Below are 17,361 nucleotides of genomic sequence, written 5' to 3'. Positions count from 1 at the left end.
ATTTTCAGTTGATCTTTGACTTCACAAATAATGAATTTTGAAGCCTGCACTTGTGGAGTGTTCATTTGATACAAATAGCAAATTTTGAGATCGCTCTGGTGAAGCTCTCACAAGAAAAGACATAGCAAGACCATTTACTCCAATAGCTGAAAATTTGCTCTGTTGCCACTTTGGAGCATTATTTGAAGAGTTTAAGCACTGACATGTTGAAGTTTTTCAAACCATCAGGTTAGATGCAACGTGTGACTCTTGATAGCAAACTCGGTACAGTAACATGGAAAATAGAGCATAACTTGCTATAACCGGTTGAAATTGAAATAAATTTGTAAGAATATTGCCCCCACTGTCAAGATCAGAGGAATTTACAAGCAACCATAGTTGTTCCGGAACACCCCAAGGGAAAGAAATGGAAAACAAAACCTTAATCTCTGAAAGTTGCACTTCGTTACAGATTAGTACAAATCAATGAGCATCCACACGATAGACACAATACATACAACAGGAAGTTGTTAATGGGAAAAGATGCAGGAGTACACAGGCCACGCTAGCAGATTTTGCCAATTTACCACTCGAAGGAACCTTTAATATCATCCAAGCTCTGCCCAAGGGAATGCCTGCCAAAAGAGAAGGAATAAGTGCAAACTAGAGATTCAGATTGCATCCAAAAACCAAAGGGTAAACAAAGGTGAAAGGGGCTCATTTTGTTAGCTTTGAAACAAATTCAATGAGAAGGTATACGCCACAATGAGAAAGGTTGCAGAAAGTAAGACTCAAAGTGAATTCCATTACCATGCTGTGTATATGAACATTATCCGGACATCATATGTTCTAGCTTTTGTTTCAACACAAATAAACAAGAGGGGTAGGGAGTAGAAGAAAAAGGGTTTAAGAAGAATTATTTCCGGTGGCTAGTTTCATCTGCTTGTTACCAGTTCAGACACAAGAGTGAGCACTCGGTAAAAGCTCATGGTAAAAGTACTATTATACAAGCTTTAAATCTGCCCTACTGACAGTACTCTGAGAAGAAATGTGAAAACCTAGTAAGACTGTTGTAACTAGTAATTAAGAGGGAAGTAAAATTTAGTACTACTGAACTGATTGCAACATTTTCAAGTGGAAGTCTATCTGAAAATTTTGCATCAGCTTAACTGACATATGAGATCAACTCCACATAAAACACTTTAGTTGATCATAGCATCACCATTTTGATGAGGCGTTCATGAGGAAAACAGAAAGCTTCCGTGGATATATCGGCTGTTTATTCAGAAAGACATTGGGTCCTTGATTAATGAGATGTTTTCAAGAGCTAAGATGTTTTCAAGAGCTTCTAAAAGCTTTTCGTGCTGGTTCACTCAATTGCGGTAAGGTAGGTTTGCTGGTGCATGTAGGAACCAAGCAAAAACATAAACGTGATTGATGGGCACAAGTCAGCAATATCTCAATCTGAGAGTGAGTTATAAGGAAAACACACGCACGATCACACACATATTAATAATGTAACAAGCAAGGTTTGATGCTCTCATGAAAATGGTGGAAATTGCAACACAGTTTAAACAATCCAAACCGCCCACCCCACCCTAGAGTAGATTCTTATAAGAGATTAACACCTACGTATCAAAATTCAGATGGTGAAACCATTATAAATGTACAGATAATTACCATGGTCTGAAAAATTATCCTCTAATCCGTATTTAAGCTTGAATGCAGATTGTTACCAATCTTCGGGATGTCTAAATCCTAATTGATCAGTCAACAAAAATAAAATATTTCAAAAATTACTCAAAGTAATCCACTTTCTGCATAAATTATCGAAAAGAACCAAAGCATTCATCAGAAAAAAGAATTTTAATCTTACTCAACAAATTTATAGGAGCCTCTGGCGCAATCCCCTAGGTACAAAATATTTCTGTTTTCACGGAAATTTTATCATCTTAAGCCTGAGGATCTCAGATTACTTTTTACTCCTCTCAAGCACAAAGAAGAGAGAAAAACAAAAGCACCTCGCTAAAGTTTTTCACAAAACTAGCAAAAGCGTTCTTCAAACTCACGTGAGAAGAATGTAAGATGAAAAGAACCTTACCCACTCGTTCTTCAGTCCCACAACATTGCAAGAAGCGTTGAATAAAGAAAGAACAGTGAAATAAAAAGTAAATCACATTTTTGAAGCAAAAGCTTAGAAAAACCAATCACCAATGTTTATTTTCAGCAAATTGCGCCCTTTAAATAGACCTTACAATGAGTAAAATTGATAAGGTTAAGGAAAACTAATACTAGTTAAGCTAGAATAAGAATAAGGCTAAGAAAACATATCCCAATTAAAATAGAAAAAATAATTCTACTAGGAATGGGCTACCAACTAATAATCCTAGTTTGATTAGAACTATAAATATAATCCTCCTAAAACAAGAATTAAGAAATCCTAATCTTAAAGGAAAAAAATCCTAATCTTGAATGGATTCTTGGACCTCTTCAATTTCTTGAGAATCTTGGCCCTCAATTGGACTGAGGCTAATTAGTATAAGCATTTTAAATCGTGGCTCAATTCTCCAAATCCATTGACACCTTCAAGAGCCCAGTAAGCCTCCATTGTTGAGAAAACATGGCCTCCATATGTTCATCATTCTCTTTAGGTTGAAAAGGACTCGCCCTCGAGTCATCAGAATAGTAGGGAGCAAGATCTGCTACATTGAAGATAGCTGATATTTCAAAGTTATTGGGAAGCTCCAAGCGATAAGCATTATCACCCATCTTTTGCAGTACCTTAAAAGGTCCATTAGCTCGCTTTTGTAATTTCGAAAACTTGCGGTTGGGAAATCTCTCCTTACTCAAATTAACCGAAACCAGGTCGCCTTCCTTGAACACCACACGAAACCTACATGTATCAGCCTTCTCTTTATATTTATCATTTTGCTTCTCGATATGTGCCCGAACTTTCTCGTGTAGTTTCTTCACTCGATCAACAGCATCTCCACTAAAAGAATGAGCAACTAGAAAAGGGGAAAGATCAAATGGTTCAAGAGGATTCTTACTATAGACAACTCCGAATGGACTCTTTCCCGTAGTGCGGTTGGTTGACTTGTTGAAGGCAAACTCAACAGCAGGAAGTACTGATTCCCACTCTTTGAGATTCTTCTTTATTAACCCACGAAGCAAAGCACCTAAACTTCGATCGACAACTTCGGCTTGCCCATCAGTTTGGGGATGATGAGAAGTGCTACGCACCTAAACTTCGATCGACAACTTTGGCTTGCCCATCAGTTTGGGGATGATGAGAAGTGCTAGGCAGTATTTTTGAGAGCGAGAAGCCCAAAAAACGACAGGGGCTCGCCTCGCTTCAAAAGCGAAGCGCACGCTTCAGTGAAGTGAAGCGCAATTCGAACTTTGGGACATTTTTAAATCCCTATTAAGATATAAGAAAATTCATAATCAAATAAACTGAAAATATAACATATATATATATATATATATATATATATATATATATAATAATTAATTTTATAAACTGAAAATACATATAAAATTAATCAATAAACTGAAAATATAACATATATATGATAATTAATTTTATAAACTGAAATACACACTAAAAAAATCAAATAAACAAAAGTATAATATATATATATATATATATGTAATAATTAATTTTATAAACTAAAATATATATTAAAATTAATAAATAAGAAGAATAAGGGGGGGAACCAGCGCCTGCCCTAGCTGTGCAGACGACTGGACGAGAAAAACTGAAAAAGAGAAGAGAAAGGAGAAGAAAAAGAAGAAGAATAAAAGAAGAAAAATTACGTGGAGGCTGGAACCCTAGCTGGTTGCTGCTGCTAACGTTGGGAAGCAGAGAATCTTTTCACTTTTGGTCTGTTTTGCATAATAAAAACAAAAACCAAACTTTTTTTTTAAATGACCCTTTTGAACAGAAGCGAGTGCTTCTGCGCTTCTCGCTTCTAGGTCGCTTCGCGCTTTTTTGGCTGGAGCGATCGCTTCTGCTGGTTGTGTCGCCTCAGTTTGGAAAAAGCAACGGCTTCTCGCTTCATCTCGCTTAAAGCGACGAAGCGCTCGCTTTTCAAAACACTTGTGCTAAGTGTTAGCTAAGTACCAAGTTTAGCCCGTAAAGTCCTCCACATTTATGGCATCTCTTTTTAAAAATAGCTTGTGAAGTCATGGGCTTCCCTTCAACTTTCTGGACACTTGGTTTTGTTGTAAATGATTGTGACTTGTAGAGCTCAAACTAGCACTCCCATGGTTGAAAGTGTTCGGCTTTTTTATGGTAGTTAATGAAAATGTGGCTTTGGCTTCCTTCTGTTGTGTCCCTACGACCTTGGCTAGTTTGACAATATCTCCAACAGGGCTGCAATTGTATCACATTTGCAATAGGCTAATTTAATCTTGTCAAATATCGAGCAATTAGGCAGGCTAATTTTTTTTTAATGTTACTCTTGAGCCTAAGATATTCAAATTCTCTTGTGTACTCATCCACGGATAAAGTTACTTGTCTAAAAGAATGAAATTTCAAGTAAGAATCTTCTTCATATGTCTCTTGCAAGAATTGTTTGCCCAATTCTCATTTCATTCTCTTCCAAGTGCGAATTCGTGTTTTTCCTTCAAGCCCTCGCTCTCTTTTGAGGTTTTCCCACCATAGCAATGCATAACCTCTAAGCTTTATAGCAACAAGCTTGACCTACTTCTCATCAGAATATTCTTTATCATCAAAAACACGCTCAATAGTTATAAGCCAATCAATGAATTCATCGCCTTGAGATATGCTATCATACTCCGCAATTTCAAGCTTAATATTATCACATCGATACCTCTCTCTCGATTATTATTGTATGGCCTTCTCTGAAATCTCCTTCTATCATGTTGATACTGAACTTCATCAGAGTCATACTCTTCACTACCTTGATTATCAGAGTATTCCGAATCTGAGTTTTTATCATAGTGAGCATGGCACTTCGGTATTCTCATGCCTTGGTCGATTATAACTTCTTCTGCTTGATCAAAATGTCATATTCTACGCGGTTGAATTGGTGGATCTCGAAGTGAAAGACGTCACGGTAGCAAGATATGTTGTGTCTTGGTGGTGGTGGAGGTTGTAGGTGTTGTGGCAGATTTGGTGGTTGACTTTGAATCGCCAAATCTTCAACCAATCCAGTCAGATTCTGCATTGATTTCCTTAAGTCATTTAGTTGCACTTTAAAGCCATCTAGCTGCACTTTAATTTCTTCATTGTTGCGTTCAAGGGTTGTAGTTCTTAATCTTTCAATCTTAAGTTGTTCATCAAGTGAAGAGGATCCCGAGCTTGTTATTTTCTTGTCTAGCAACACGATGAACAAGATAGCAATTCATAATTCGGACCTGGAACCTGTGTTCTGATACCAATTGATGTACTTTCAAGGTTTAGCACATCTCAAGCACAAAGAAGAGAAAAAAATAAAAACACTTCGCTAAAGTTTTTCACAAAACTAGCAAAAGCTTTCTTCAAACTCACTTGAGAAGAATATAAGATGAAAAGAACCTTACCCACTCGTTCTTCAATCCCGCAAGATTACAAAAAGCATTGAATAAAGCAAGAATAGTGAAATAAAACGTAAATCACATTTTTGAAGCAAGAGCTTAGAAAAACTAATCACCAATGTTTATTTTCAGTATATTGAGTCCTTTAAATAGACCTTACAATGAGTAAAATTGATAAGGTTAAGGAAAATTAATCCTAATTAAACTAGAATAAGAATAAGGCTAAGAAAACATATCCCAACTAAAATAGGAAAAAGAATTCTACTAAGAATGGGCTACCAATAAATAATCCTAGTTTGACTAGAACTATAAGTATAATCCTACTAAAACAAGAATCAACAAAATCCTAACCTTTAAGGGAAAAAATCATAATCTTGAATAGATTCTTGGACCTCTTCAATTTCTTGAGATCCTTGGGCCTCAATTGGAATAAGGCTAATTAGTGTAAGGATTTTAAAATCGTGGCCCAATTCTCCAAATCCATTGGCACCTTCAAGAGCCCAATAAGCCTCCATTGTTATAGAAAACATGGCCTCCATATGTTCATCATATAACAACATTAACACAATATTATTGTCAGCTTTCACTGTAATAACCCGAAATATTTTGATATACTTATTAATTGTGGGATTGAAGAATTAATCTTTTTTTAAATATAGTTATGGGGCATAAGCTAGTAGAATAGAACTTATTATAATAAATAAGATAATGCATTTAATAAATGACTAAGGGGCTAACTACACATTATGAATTGAGAATTAGAAGTAAGTGACTTTGGTTATTATTTGAAAGGTTAATAACTGGGTCAAGCCCACCCTTCTTAATATCCTATTGTCAAAGTTTTCTTAGGAATTAGGTATACTAGGCTTATATTTTATAGGGAAAAGAAAAAAAATAGCAACAAGATAAACTAAAAGGGGATTTCTCGGAAGTTGGTGGCTGCGTAAAGGAGTTTGCACCGTAGACATTCGGCTTCAGGTATTAAAGTTTCATTCAATACATATTTGCTGCAATCGCTTTGCCCAAGAAGAATAAGATAGGCATTAAGTAACCAATTATATTGTAACGATTAGAAAGTAAAATAGTAGTAGCACAACAATTATGCAATGATTAGTTAGTTAATGGTTAGACAAAAACATATAGACTAATCTTGGGGAAAAAAGCTTTTGCTTATACAATTCGGTCTCTTCTATTTTTAATTTAGGATACATAATAATTACCCAATGATTGGGTAATAATAAGGAGACCATATATTTGTATAACAATGATTGAATGTAAAATTATATAATAAAATAAGTAGTGAACTGCATGAGAAATTACTGTTTCGAAACTGTTGGGTATATATCTGAAGCTACTATTTTGACAATTTTCCACGGTTGAAAGTGTCGTGTCTGATATTTATTTGGGTACATATATTTTTATTAATTAGACTGAGGGTTGACTTTGATTTTGATTGTCCTAGAATTATTTCACTAAATTAATTAGGGCGTGCTATTCAATACTTTGGATAGATTGAGGCCATTGGAGGCCATTTGATTGGTGTTCTAGACGCTGCAAAGCTGGGGAACGTCCCGTTAGCAAGGTAAGTGAGACTTTAAGCTTTGATGCTTGCTTTTCAAACCCCTTTTGAAAGTATATTTTGTCTGTCTGGTCCATGTGTTGGGACGAGCATGTGTTTGGCAGAATCGGTGGTCTTTGGCTAGCAGCAAATATGTATTATTTTGTGAAAAATGTGAAATTATTTAATAAGTGATTTGTGGTATGGCGTAGCCTCGTGCTATGGCATTGGTGCATTAGAAATTATTTCTTCGCTGCCGTAATATGTTTGGGGCATTGTATATGCTGTCGTGGACTCGTTAGGGTGTTTGGTTAATCTCCTTCACTGCCGTTATGACCAGTTCTTAGTATAGATTGTGTTGGATATATAGTATTGTTGAATAATTATTTGGACCTTATGGAGCAATTATATGGTGAAAGAATTTCTGTGCATATTATTTTTGTGCTTGTTGTGTGTTTGTATTTTCTAACACTTGTTCCAAGAGTTTTTAAAGTGGCGGGTCGAGGATCTTACTGGGTTATATTTATGTATAACTCACTCCTTACATGCATGTCCATGCAGATACTATTGCTAAGGACGAGACTAGTGGCTGAAGAGTACGTGAACGGATTCTATTGCTGAGGTGAGCCACCACATTGTTCGTGGAGGCCATTTTTCAGCTTTACCTATCTCATGTCTTTTTTTGTTCACATCTTTTGGGGTTTACATGTCCGACAATCAAACTCATATAACTCTATTAGATGTTCCATGGTCTCAGTATGGAATTTGGGTTAGAGATTTATTACTTGAGTGTTCATTAACTTTTATAAATAGATTATAATTTTAGTTGGATATTCGTATTTAGATTATTATTTTTTTGCATTTGGACTTGTACGTGTTTCTCTCAATGCTTATATAAAAGGTTAAGAGTACATGAATTGGTTTGCCTGGCACGTGGTGTTAGCTGGGTGCCAGTCACGTCTAGGGGATAGTTTGGGATGTGACAAAGTTGGTATCAGAGCTTAGGCTTCAAGTCCCGGGTCATAGAGCAGTTTTTAGTAGAGCCTTGTTCATGGGTATGTAGACGCCCATACTTTTGATTTTGAGGCTAATAAGCATTTAGGATGTTTTCCCTTCTTTCATTCCTTACTAGTGCGTTGAGATGACTCGAGATTGACTATGAAATATTTCTTTTGCAGATGGCTAGGAAAAGTACATCCTCCTCTGCTGGTCGATCAAGTGTATCTGCTGGTACTTATTTTATTTACAATTTACATACAATCATTATTATACAATTATATGGCCTCCTTATTATTACCCAATCATTGGGTAATTATTGTGTATCCTAAATCAAAAATAGAAGAGACCGAATTCTATAAGCAAAAAAAAATTTCCATCCAGATTGTTTCTTCTTAGAATTCTATATATTTTTGTTTAACCATTAATTAACTAATTATTGCATAATTATTGTGTTACTACTATTTTACTTTCTAATCGTTACAATATAATTGGTTACTTAATGTCAATCTTATTCTTCTTGTGCAAAGAGATTGCAGCAAATATACATTGAATAGAACTTTAAAACCTGAAGTCGAATGTCTACGGTGCCAACTCCTTTACGCAGCCACCAACTTCCCAAAAATCCTCTTTCAGTTGATCTTATTGCTATTTTTTTCTTTTCCCTATAAAATATAAGTCCTAGTATACATAACCCCTAAGAAAAATCTAACAATAGGATATTAAGAAGGGTGAGCTTGACCCAGTTATTAACCTTTTAAATAATAACCAAAGTCACCTACTTCTAGTTCTCAGTTTATAATGTATAGTTAGCCCCCTTGTCATTTATTTAATATATTATCTTATATATTATAATAAATTTTCTTCTACTAGCTTAGGCACATTAACTATGTATATTGAAAAAAGATTAATTCTTCAATCATACAATTAATAAATATATTAAAATATTTCGGGTTATTACATTCTCCCCCACTAAAAAGAATATTCGTCCTCGAATGTTAAGCGAGTTATCCCCTAGAAAAGAGAGGTATGAATACTTCGTCGTTACACTCATCTTATCGTTCATATTTACACTACATACGCCTCTTGTAACTCTTTTGGAAACTTAGTAACAACTACAATTATCCCAAGAGTCAGAATCTCTACTCTAGTGTCTTAAATCAAAGTTAGATACGTTGAACACCTTATATACATCTTATGTAGAACCTTCAAATGATGAACTTCCTCGCCTATGTCAATCGTGAATACCCTTCCATGTTATTCTAAGACCATAAGAAACAACAAATCTAATATCCTTTACCTGATCAAATCGCACGACACCAATCAGTCTATGCACATAATAACATTAAAGTCAGATATCGGCAACACTAGTAGAGCGACTACGGTGACCCCTCCCTGGAAAAAATTACAACGTCTCTATATACTCTATCCACAAATATAGTATCCTCACTAGGATCGTCACCACATATGGCACATTAAGAGACTCAACTTCCCGTTCTAAATTTAAAACTAAAAATAACGACACATACGAATATCATATGGACAGTAATAATACTCGTGACTACCATATTAGATGCTTCAGCGTCCTGTCTGTTCATTGCAAAGAATCTCAGCGGTCCACCCACCCTGTCTATTATGTCCGCGGGCACCCAATGGAGCGGCTATAGCTGGTTGAGTCTAAGAAATTATAGCAGTTCCTTGTGGCTGTATAGTAGCCAGACTAGTACTAGAATTACCCTTCGGACAATATTTAACGATATGTCCTTTTTCACCACAAGTAAAACAAGCAGCAATACAAAAGCAACGACCATTGTGGTTCCTAACACACGTATAACATCTTGGATATTGTCCAAACTGTTATCCTTCTCCTACGTCTGTTGCTGACCTTGTCTCACCGGAAGCGTACTCTCGAAAGACTGTAGCATAGACTCTGATTGAGTAAGCCTAAATTGCCCACGCTTATAACCCCCAGATGGAGCACCACTAAACTCGCTTGTACTAAGTGCCGTTTTGTTTTCTTGCTCGACCCTATCCCTCTTCTGATAGGACTCATAACGGAGAGCAGTGACAACTACCTCTGAATATGTGTCACCTCGCACATCCCTAACCACATGACCACGACATCAATGCTCAAGTCCATCCACAAACCGTCTCACCTTCTCATGCTCATCTGCATGTCGTCTCGTTTGTTAGTGGAACAAACATATCCATAAACATGGTTGAAAACTCTTATTGTCTATCTCTCTTAATCGAAGTTCACCATGACTCAGCATTCCCTGAAAATAAAAAAGTTCTCCTTCAGTTCCAATGTAGTCAATATCTCTTCACAACGCTAAATGAACTTTTAAGGCTCAATAGAAGTCAGGGTAGCATCAAACTCTGGTGCCTTAAGATCCATGAAATTCTTCATATCCTTGGACTGCCCTATAGCTGCAACAGACTGAACAACCTGTTGAGGGACCATCTCAAACGCATGAGGAGTTGCAACATTCAACATGACTAAGCACTAATGCCTCTAGCACATTCAACAACCTCGCACTACGTCTGCAGGTAGGGTAACAGTAGGCACAACAACTGGCACTGGTGGTGGTGGAGCGTCTGGAACCACCTATTCTTGCACTTGCTCTAGCATAGCAGCTTGGGCTTGACTCATGTTCACAACTTCAGGCTGAGGAGCACCCTGTGTCCTGGTTTGAAATCTAGTCTAGTGAACCCTAGTTTGACCACTACCATAGGTAGTATCAAATTGCATGAGAAATTAATGTTTCAAAACTTTTGGGTATATATCTGAAGCTACTATTTTGACAATTCTCCATGGTTGAAAGTGTCGTGTCTGATATTTATTGTGGTACATATATTTTTATTAATTAGACCGAGGGTTGACTTTGATTTTTGACTAGTCCTAAAATTATGGAAATTATTCACCAAAACTAATTAGTACATGCTATTCAATATTTCGGATAGAATTGAGGCCATTGGAGATCGTTTGATTGGTGTTCTAGACGTTACCAGGTTAGGAACGTCTCATTAGCGATGTAAGTAAGACTTTAAGCTTTGATGCTTGCTTTTCAAACTCGTTTTGAAAGTATGTTTTGTTTGTCTGTTCATGTGTTGGAACGAGCGTATGCTTGGCAGAATCGATGGTTTTTGACAAGCAACAAATATATATTATTTTGTGAAAAAGCTGAAATTATTTAATAAATGATTTGTGGTATGGTGTAGCCTCGTGCTATGGCGTTGGGCCTTAGAAATTATTTCTTCGTTGTCGTAATATATTTCGGACATTTTGCATGTTGTCATGGTAGATTTGAGGCATTGTGTATGCTGTCGTGGACTCATTGGGGGTGTTTGGTTAATCTCCTTCACTGCCGTTTACAACAAGTCCTTAGTTTAGATTGTGTTGAGATATATAGTGTTGTTGAATAATTGTTTGGACCTTATGGAGTAATTATATGGTGAAAGAATTTCTGTGCATATTATTTCTGTGCTAGTTGTGTGTTTGTATTTTCTAACACTTGTTCTAGGAGTATTTAAAGTGGTAGGTCGAGGATCTTACTGGGTTATATTTACGTATAACTCACTCCTTACCTGCATTATATGCAAATACTATTGCTAAGGACGAGACTAGTGGCTGAAGAGTACGTAAGCGGATTCTATTGCTGAGGTGAGCCGTCATATTGTTCGTGGAGGCCATTTTTCAGCTTTACCTATTTCATGTCTTTTTTTCCTTATCTTTTAGGGTTTACATGTTCGGCAATCAGAACTCTATTAGATGCTCCATGGAATTAGTATGGAATTTGGGTTAGAGATTTATTACTCGAGTGTTCGTTAAATTTTATAAATAGATTACAATTTTAGTTGGATAATTATTTCGTATTTATATTTATTTATTTTTGCGTTTGGACTTGTACGTGTTTCTCTCAGTGCTTATATAAAAGGTTAAGAGTACATGAATTGGTTCGCCTGGCGAATGGTGTTAGTTGGGTGCCAGTCACATCTAGGGAATAGTTTGAGACGTGATAACGTTGATATCAGTGCTTAGGCTTTAAGTACTGGGTCATGGAGCAGTATTTAGTAAAGTGTTGTTCAAGGGTATGTAGGCGCCCATACTTATGATCTTGAGGCTACTAAACATTTAGGATCTTCTTTCATTCCTTAATCGTGCGTTGAGATGACTCGAGATTGACTTTTAAATATTTCATGGCTAGAAAACGCACATCCTCCTCTATTAGTGGGTCAAATGCATCTGCTGGAAGTGATACTACCCCCGGTAGTGGTCAAACTAGGGTTCACCAGACTAGATTTCAAACCAGGACACAGGGCACTCCTCAACCTAAAGTTGTGAACATAGGTCAAGCTCAAACTGCTATGCCAGAGCAAGTGCAAGAACAGGTGGTTCCGGATGCTCCACCACCGGTGCCAGTTGTAGTGCCTACTGTTACCCTACCTGCAGACGTAGTGGTGAGGTTGTAGAATGTGCTAGAGGCATTAGTGTCTACTCAGGGTGGACTTCCAGTTTCTCAAACTTCATTGACACAAACACATTCAGCTAAATGTTGCAGTTCCTCAGGCACCTGAGATGGTCCCTCAATAGGTTGTTCAACCAGTTGCAGCTATAGGGCAGTCCAAGGATCTTAAGAATTTCATGGATCTTGAGCCACCGGAGTTTGATGCTACCCCGACTTCTATTGAGCCTCAGAATATCATTCAGCGTTATGAAAAGATATTGACTACATTGGGATTGAAGGAGACTCGTAAAGTAGAGTTTGCCACTTTTCTATTTTCAGGGAATATTGAGTCATGGTGGACTTCGATTCAGAGAGGTAGACAAGCAGGGTTAATACCATTCACTTGATTAGAGTTTTCAGCCATGTTTATGGATAAGTTCGTTCCACTGAGCAAACGAGATGACATGAGACGTCAGTTTGAGAAACTGCGGCAGGGCACTATGACAGTTACAAAGTAAGAGGCTAAATTTACTGAGTTAGCCATGTATGACACTTTTTGGTTGCAGATGAGCACGATAAGGTGAGACGGTATGTGGATGGACTTGAGCATTATTATCGTGGTCCTGTGGTTAGGGATGTGCGATATGGCACATATTTAGAGGTAGTTGACACTGTTCTCCATTATGAGTCCTATTAGAAGAGGGACAGGGTCGAGGGAGAAAACAAAAAGGCTCGTAGTATAGGCGAATTTAGTGGTGCTCCATCTGGGGGCAAGAATGGTTATAATCGTGGACAATTTAGGCTTACTCACTTAGAGTTTGTGCTAAAGTCCTCTGGGGGTACGTTTCCGGTGAGACAAGATCAGCAACAGACGCAGGAGAAGGATAACAGTTTGTTTCAGTTCGGACAGTACCCGAGATGTTATACATGTGGTAGGAACCACAATGGCCGTTGCTTTGGTATTGTGGGTGCTTGTTTTACTTGTGGTGAAAAAGGACATATCGCTAAATATTGTCTGAAGGGTAATTCTAGTACTAGTGAGGCTACAATACAGTCACAACGAACTGCTATAGTTACACAAACTCAGGCTCAATCAACTAAATGAAATTGCAGCTGAATCAAATTACTAGGAACAAACAACAACAACAACAACAACCCAGTATAATCCCACACGTGGGGTTTGGGGAGGGTAATATATACGCAGACCTTACCCCTACCCTGAAGGGTAGAGAGGTTGTTTCCAGGAGACCCTCGGCTCAAAAAGCAACAGAAGCCGATATATTAGTACCATAAAAATGCATAATAAAATAACAGCAATACAATAGATATGAAATACAGAATACGAAATACGAAAAAGATGGTTGGTATGGTAAAACTAGCAAGTAAAGCCCTGCATCAATAGACGACCAATGACATTCTTAGTCTAACTCCTAACTGGCTAGTCTCACTCTATTGTGCTGTAGAAATATTCACAACTCTCCCCTAACCTACAACCTTAATACTCGACCTCCATAATTCCCTGTCAAGGGCCATGTCCTCATTAATCCTAAGTCGTGTCATGTCCTGTCTGATCACCTCTCCCCAATACTTCTTAGGTCGTCTTCTACCTTTCCGCGTGCCCACTACAGCCAGTCGCTCACACCTCCTCACTGGTGCATCAGTGCTCCTCCTCTGAATGTGCCCGAACCATCTGCATCTTGCTTCCCACATCTTGTCCTCTATGGGGGTCACGCCCACCTTCTCTCGAATATCTTCATTCCTAATCTTATCCATTCTTGTATGCCCGCACATCCACCTCAACATCCTCATCTCCGCTACTTTCATCTTCTGGATGTGTGAGTTCTTTACCGGCCAACATTCAGTTCCATATAACATGGCAGGCCTAACCACTGCTCTATAAAACTTACCTTTTAGTAACGGTGGCACTTTCTTGTCACACAAGACTCCCGACGCTAACCTCCACTTCATCCACCCCACCCCTATACGGTGTGTGACATCCTCGTCAATCTCCCCGATCCCCTGAATAACCGATCCAAGGTACTTGAAACTACCCCTCTTGGGAATGACTTGAGAGTCAAGCCTCACTTCAACTCCCGCTTCCGTCGGCTCAACTCCAAATTTGCACTCGAGGTATTCCGTCTTCGTCCTGCTCAACTTGAAACCTTTAGACTCAAGAGCATGTCTCCAAATCTCTAGCCTCTCGTTGACGCCGCCTCGTGTCTCGTCAATTAGAATAATGTCATCAGCAAATAGCATGCACCATGGCACCTCCCCTTGAATATGATGAGTCAGTGCATCCATCACCAGGGCAAATAGGAATGGGCTGAGCGCAGACCCTTGGTGCAACCCCGTAATAACTGGAAAATGTTCAGAGTCGCCTCCTACTGTCCTAACCCGAGTCTTAGCTCCATCATACATGTCTTTAATCACCCTAATATAGTCAATCGGGACCCCTTTATCCTCTAAGCAGCTCCATAAGACCTCCCTAGGAACCTTATCGTACACTTTCTCCAAATCAATAAACACCATGTGAAGATCCTTCTTCCTATCCTTGTACTGTTCCACCATCCTCCTAATAAGGTGGATAGCTTCTGTGGTAGATCGCCCCGGCATGAACCCGAACTGGTTGTCTGAAATAGACACCGTCCTTCGCACTCTCATTTCTACCACTCTCTCCCAAACTTTCATGGTATGACTTAGTAATTTGATGCCCCTATAGTTGTTACAGCTCTGGACATCACCTTTGTTCTTATACAACGGGACCATTGTACTCCACCTCCACTCTTCAGGCATCCTATTAGTCTTGAATATAACACTAAACAATGCAGTAAGCCATTCCAAGCCTGCTCTACCCACACACCTCCACAGTTCAACCGGGATTTCGTCTGGCCCGGTAGCTCTGCCCCTTCTCATCTTACGCATTGCCTCCATGACTTCATCGATCTCAATGTCCCTACAATTACCTAATTCATGGTGACTGTCGGCATTCCTCGATTCCCCAGGTCTAATATCTTGATCTCCTTCTTCACTTAGAAGTTTATGAAAGTAGGTCTGTCACCTCCTCTTAATCTGGTCATCTCCCAAGACATTTCCCAATGCCAACTCTTAACCAGTAACCATGTATCCTAAAAGGTTCTCAGCAATTAGAAGTGTTATCAATCTTCATCATTCAGTTTCTGCCATTTGCAGAGGTGGCCACCCTCAAAACTCATGTTGACCGTGGATATCTATACATAAATAGAAGTCCTAGTTGTGACTATATCCTCCTCGACAAGCATATAAAGTTATTGTAACAACATTGCCACCTTTAACCTTTAAATAACCTTGGTGCACTAGGCAGTGGACAATTCTGCAGATTCCATCGCCAAATATGACAACCAGAAAAGAGAGATAGAAGGCGGAAGGTAACAACACAAGAGGAAAGAGTTGCATACACAAAATATCAAGGAGTTCTACTTTCTTTAACAACTCATAACTCTCAGATCAAACCATCAAATTAACAACACAAGAGGAAATAGGCTTCTTACTTGTGCATGCAGTACTTGTATTCTTGACTCCTTACAGTATCCTTTTCCCCCTCCTCCAACTAATTCAAAATACACCAATACACATATTCAGCATTATGAACATAGAGATACACATCTAAGCAAGCCGGGAGAAGCATTACAAGTAAATTATTCTTACAGGATCACTCCGATAAACACGCTCATAACAAACTGGTGACAAGCATTCTAGAGCACAATTCTCCTTGTCCACTGTTGTAGCCTTGCATTTCTGACCCCACAACCCACTATTTTCAAGACAAAAATAAATACAAAAAGTTAGCCAAGAAATTCAACAACTCCTTCCATAAAGAAAATTATTTTTCTGGGTCCAGCACAATTGCAAGTAAGTTTTAAACCTTTTGGGTCTTAAGCCCAATAAACAAAATTCAACATATTTGTTGGTCATCCCTCTTTCAGGACTAAATTTATAGTAGTAAGAATTAGCAAAAAGTTCAACAGTTTCTTTCATTAAGAAAAAATCTATTTCTAGGTCCATTACCAATTAAGAAAAAACTTTTAAGTTGTTTGGGTGTTGAAACCTAGAACACAAAATTCAACATATTTCGAGCTGCGAGCAAGCTGGTCCGACACCAACATCATAAAAATAAACTTTTTTCGGGGATCAATTAAAAATTAAGAAATTTTTTAATCATGATAGGTCTTAAACAAAATAAGGAACACTAAACATATATTTGTGGGATAAACTTCAACGTACCTTTCAATATCTGCATAGCATTGGAGTTTCTTCTCTCTGATCTCTCCATCCTGTATTTGTATTCAAGAACAGCCAAAAAATATCAAAATAATGATAAAGCAACATCAATAACAAGAAAAAGATTTACAAAGCCCAATACCCAAAAAAAAGGACTTACAGAAATTGGGCGACGTTTAGCAAGAACTGCAGGAGAAGGTAGAAAAAGTGCTGAAAAGATTAACAGTAGGATAAACTTTTGTTTATTGTCTATGTAAGCCATAGCCAATGTGAATAATTTGGCTTGCAAACCTGTGTTGTGATTTGTTTGTCTATTTGGTTACTGATTGCTCCACTATAGAATTGAGTTGGCATTAGAATTCAAGTTTCTTGACAGATTGATTTTTTCCTTGATAAATATCAAATTGACCCAGATATTCTTGAGTAATGTCATTTTGTCCCTCCACATAATTGAAATTTTCAGACTCACCCATTTGAGGAACTACTCTTTTTCTTTTTTTAGAGAACTAGTATCTATGAATGTGCGTTGCACATTAATAATGGCAAGTGACGATTAAAATATTTATTTATATGAAGAAA

At 37.8% G+C, this 17,361-nt stretch overlaps 1 protein-coding gene across 1 annotated transcript; it reads right to left on the bottom strand.

Moving 5' to 3' along the window:
* Nucleotides 1–293: 293 nt before the first annotated feature.
* Nucleotides 294–17,139, bottom strand: LOC104227092 (uncharacterized). The gene is made up of 5 exons (XM_009779222.2): nucleotides 16,943–17,139; nucleotides 16,786–16,835; nucleotides 16,210–16,315; nucleotides 16,053–16,111; nucleotides 294–614 (listed from the first exon to the last, which is right to left on the bottom strand). The coding sequence occupies exons 1-5, from the start codon at nucleotides 17,042–17,044 to the stop codon at nucleotides 563–565; spliced, it is 369 nt and encodes a 122-aa protein (XP_009777524.1). The 5' UTR covers nucleotides 17,045–17,139; the 3' UTR covers nucleotides 294–562.
* Nucleotides 17,140–17,361: the final 222 nt, after the last annotated feature.

This window comes from Nicotiana sylvestris, chromosome 1 (assembly GCF_000393655.2).
Source record: "Nicotiana sylvestris chromosome 1, ASM39365v2, whole genome shotgun sequence".
NCBI classification, from domain to species: domain Eukaryota; kingdom Viridiplantae; phylum Streptophyta; class Magnoliopsida; order Solanales; family Solanaceae; genus Nicotiana; species Nicotiana sylvestris.
The sequence above is the reverse complement of the archived record's forward strand: the minus strand, read 5'-3'. Positions and strand labels throughout refer to the sequence as shown.

Excerpts from the sequence above, each read along its gene's own strand:
- LOC104227092 (XM_009779222.2), bottom strand. The coding sequence starts at position 17,044 with ATGGCTTACATAGACAATAAACAAAAGTTTATCCTACTGTTAATCTTT. Across the intron at positions 16,316-16,785 it reads TGCTATGCAGATATTGAAAG|TGGGTTGTGGGGTCAGAAAT; the intron begins GTACGTTGAAGT and ends TCTTGAAAATAG. Across the intron at positions 615-16,052 it reads TACAAGTACTGCATGCACAA|GCATTCCCTTGGGCAGAGCT; the intron begins GTAAGAAGCCTA and ends CTCTTTTGGCAG.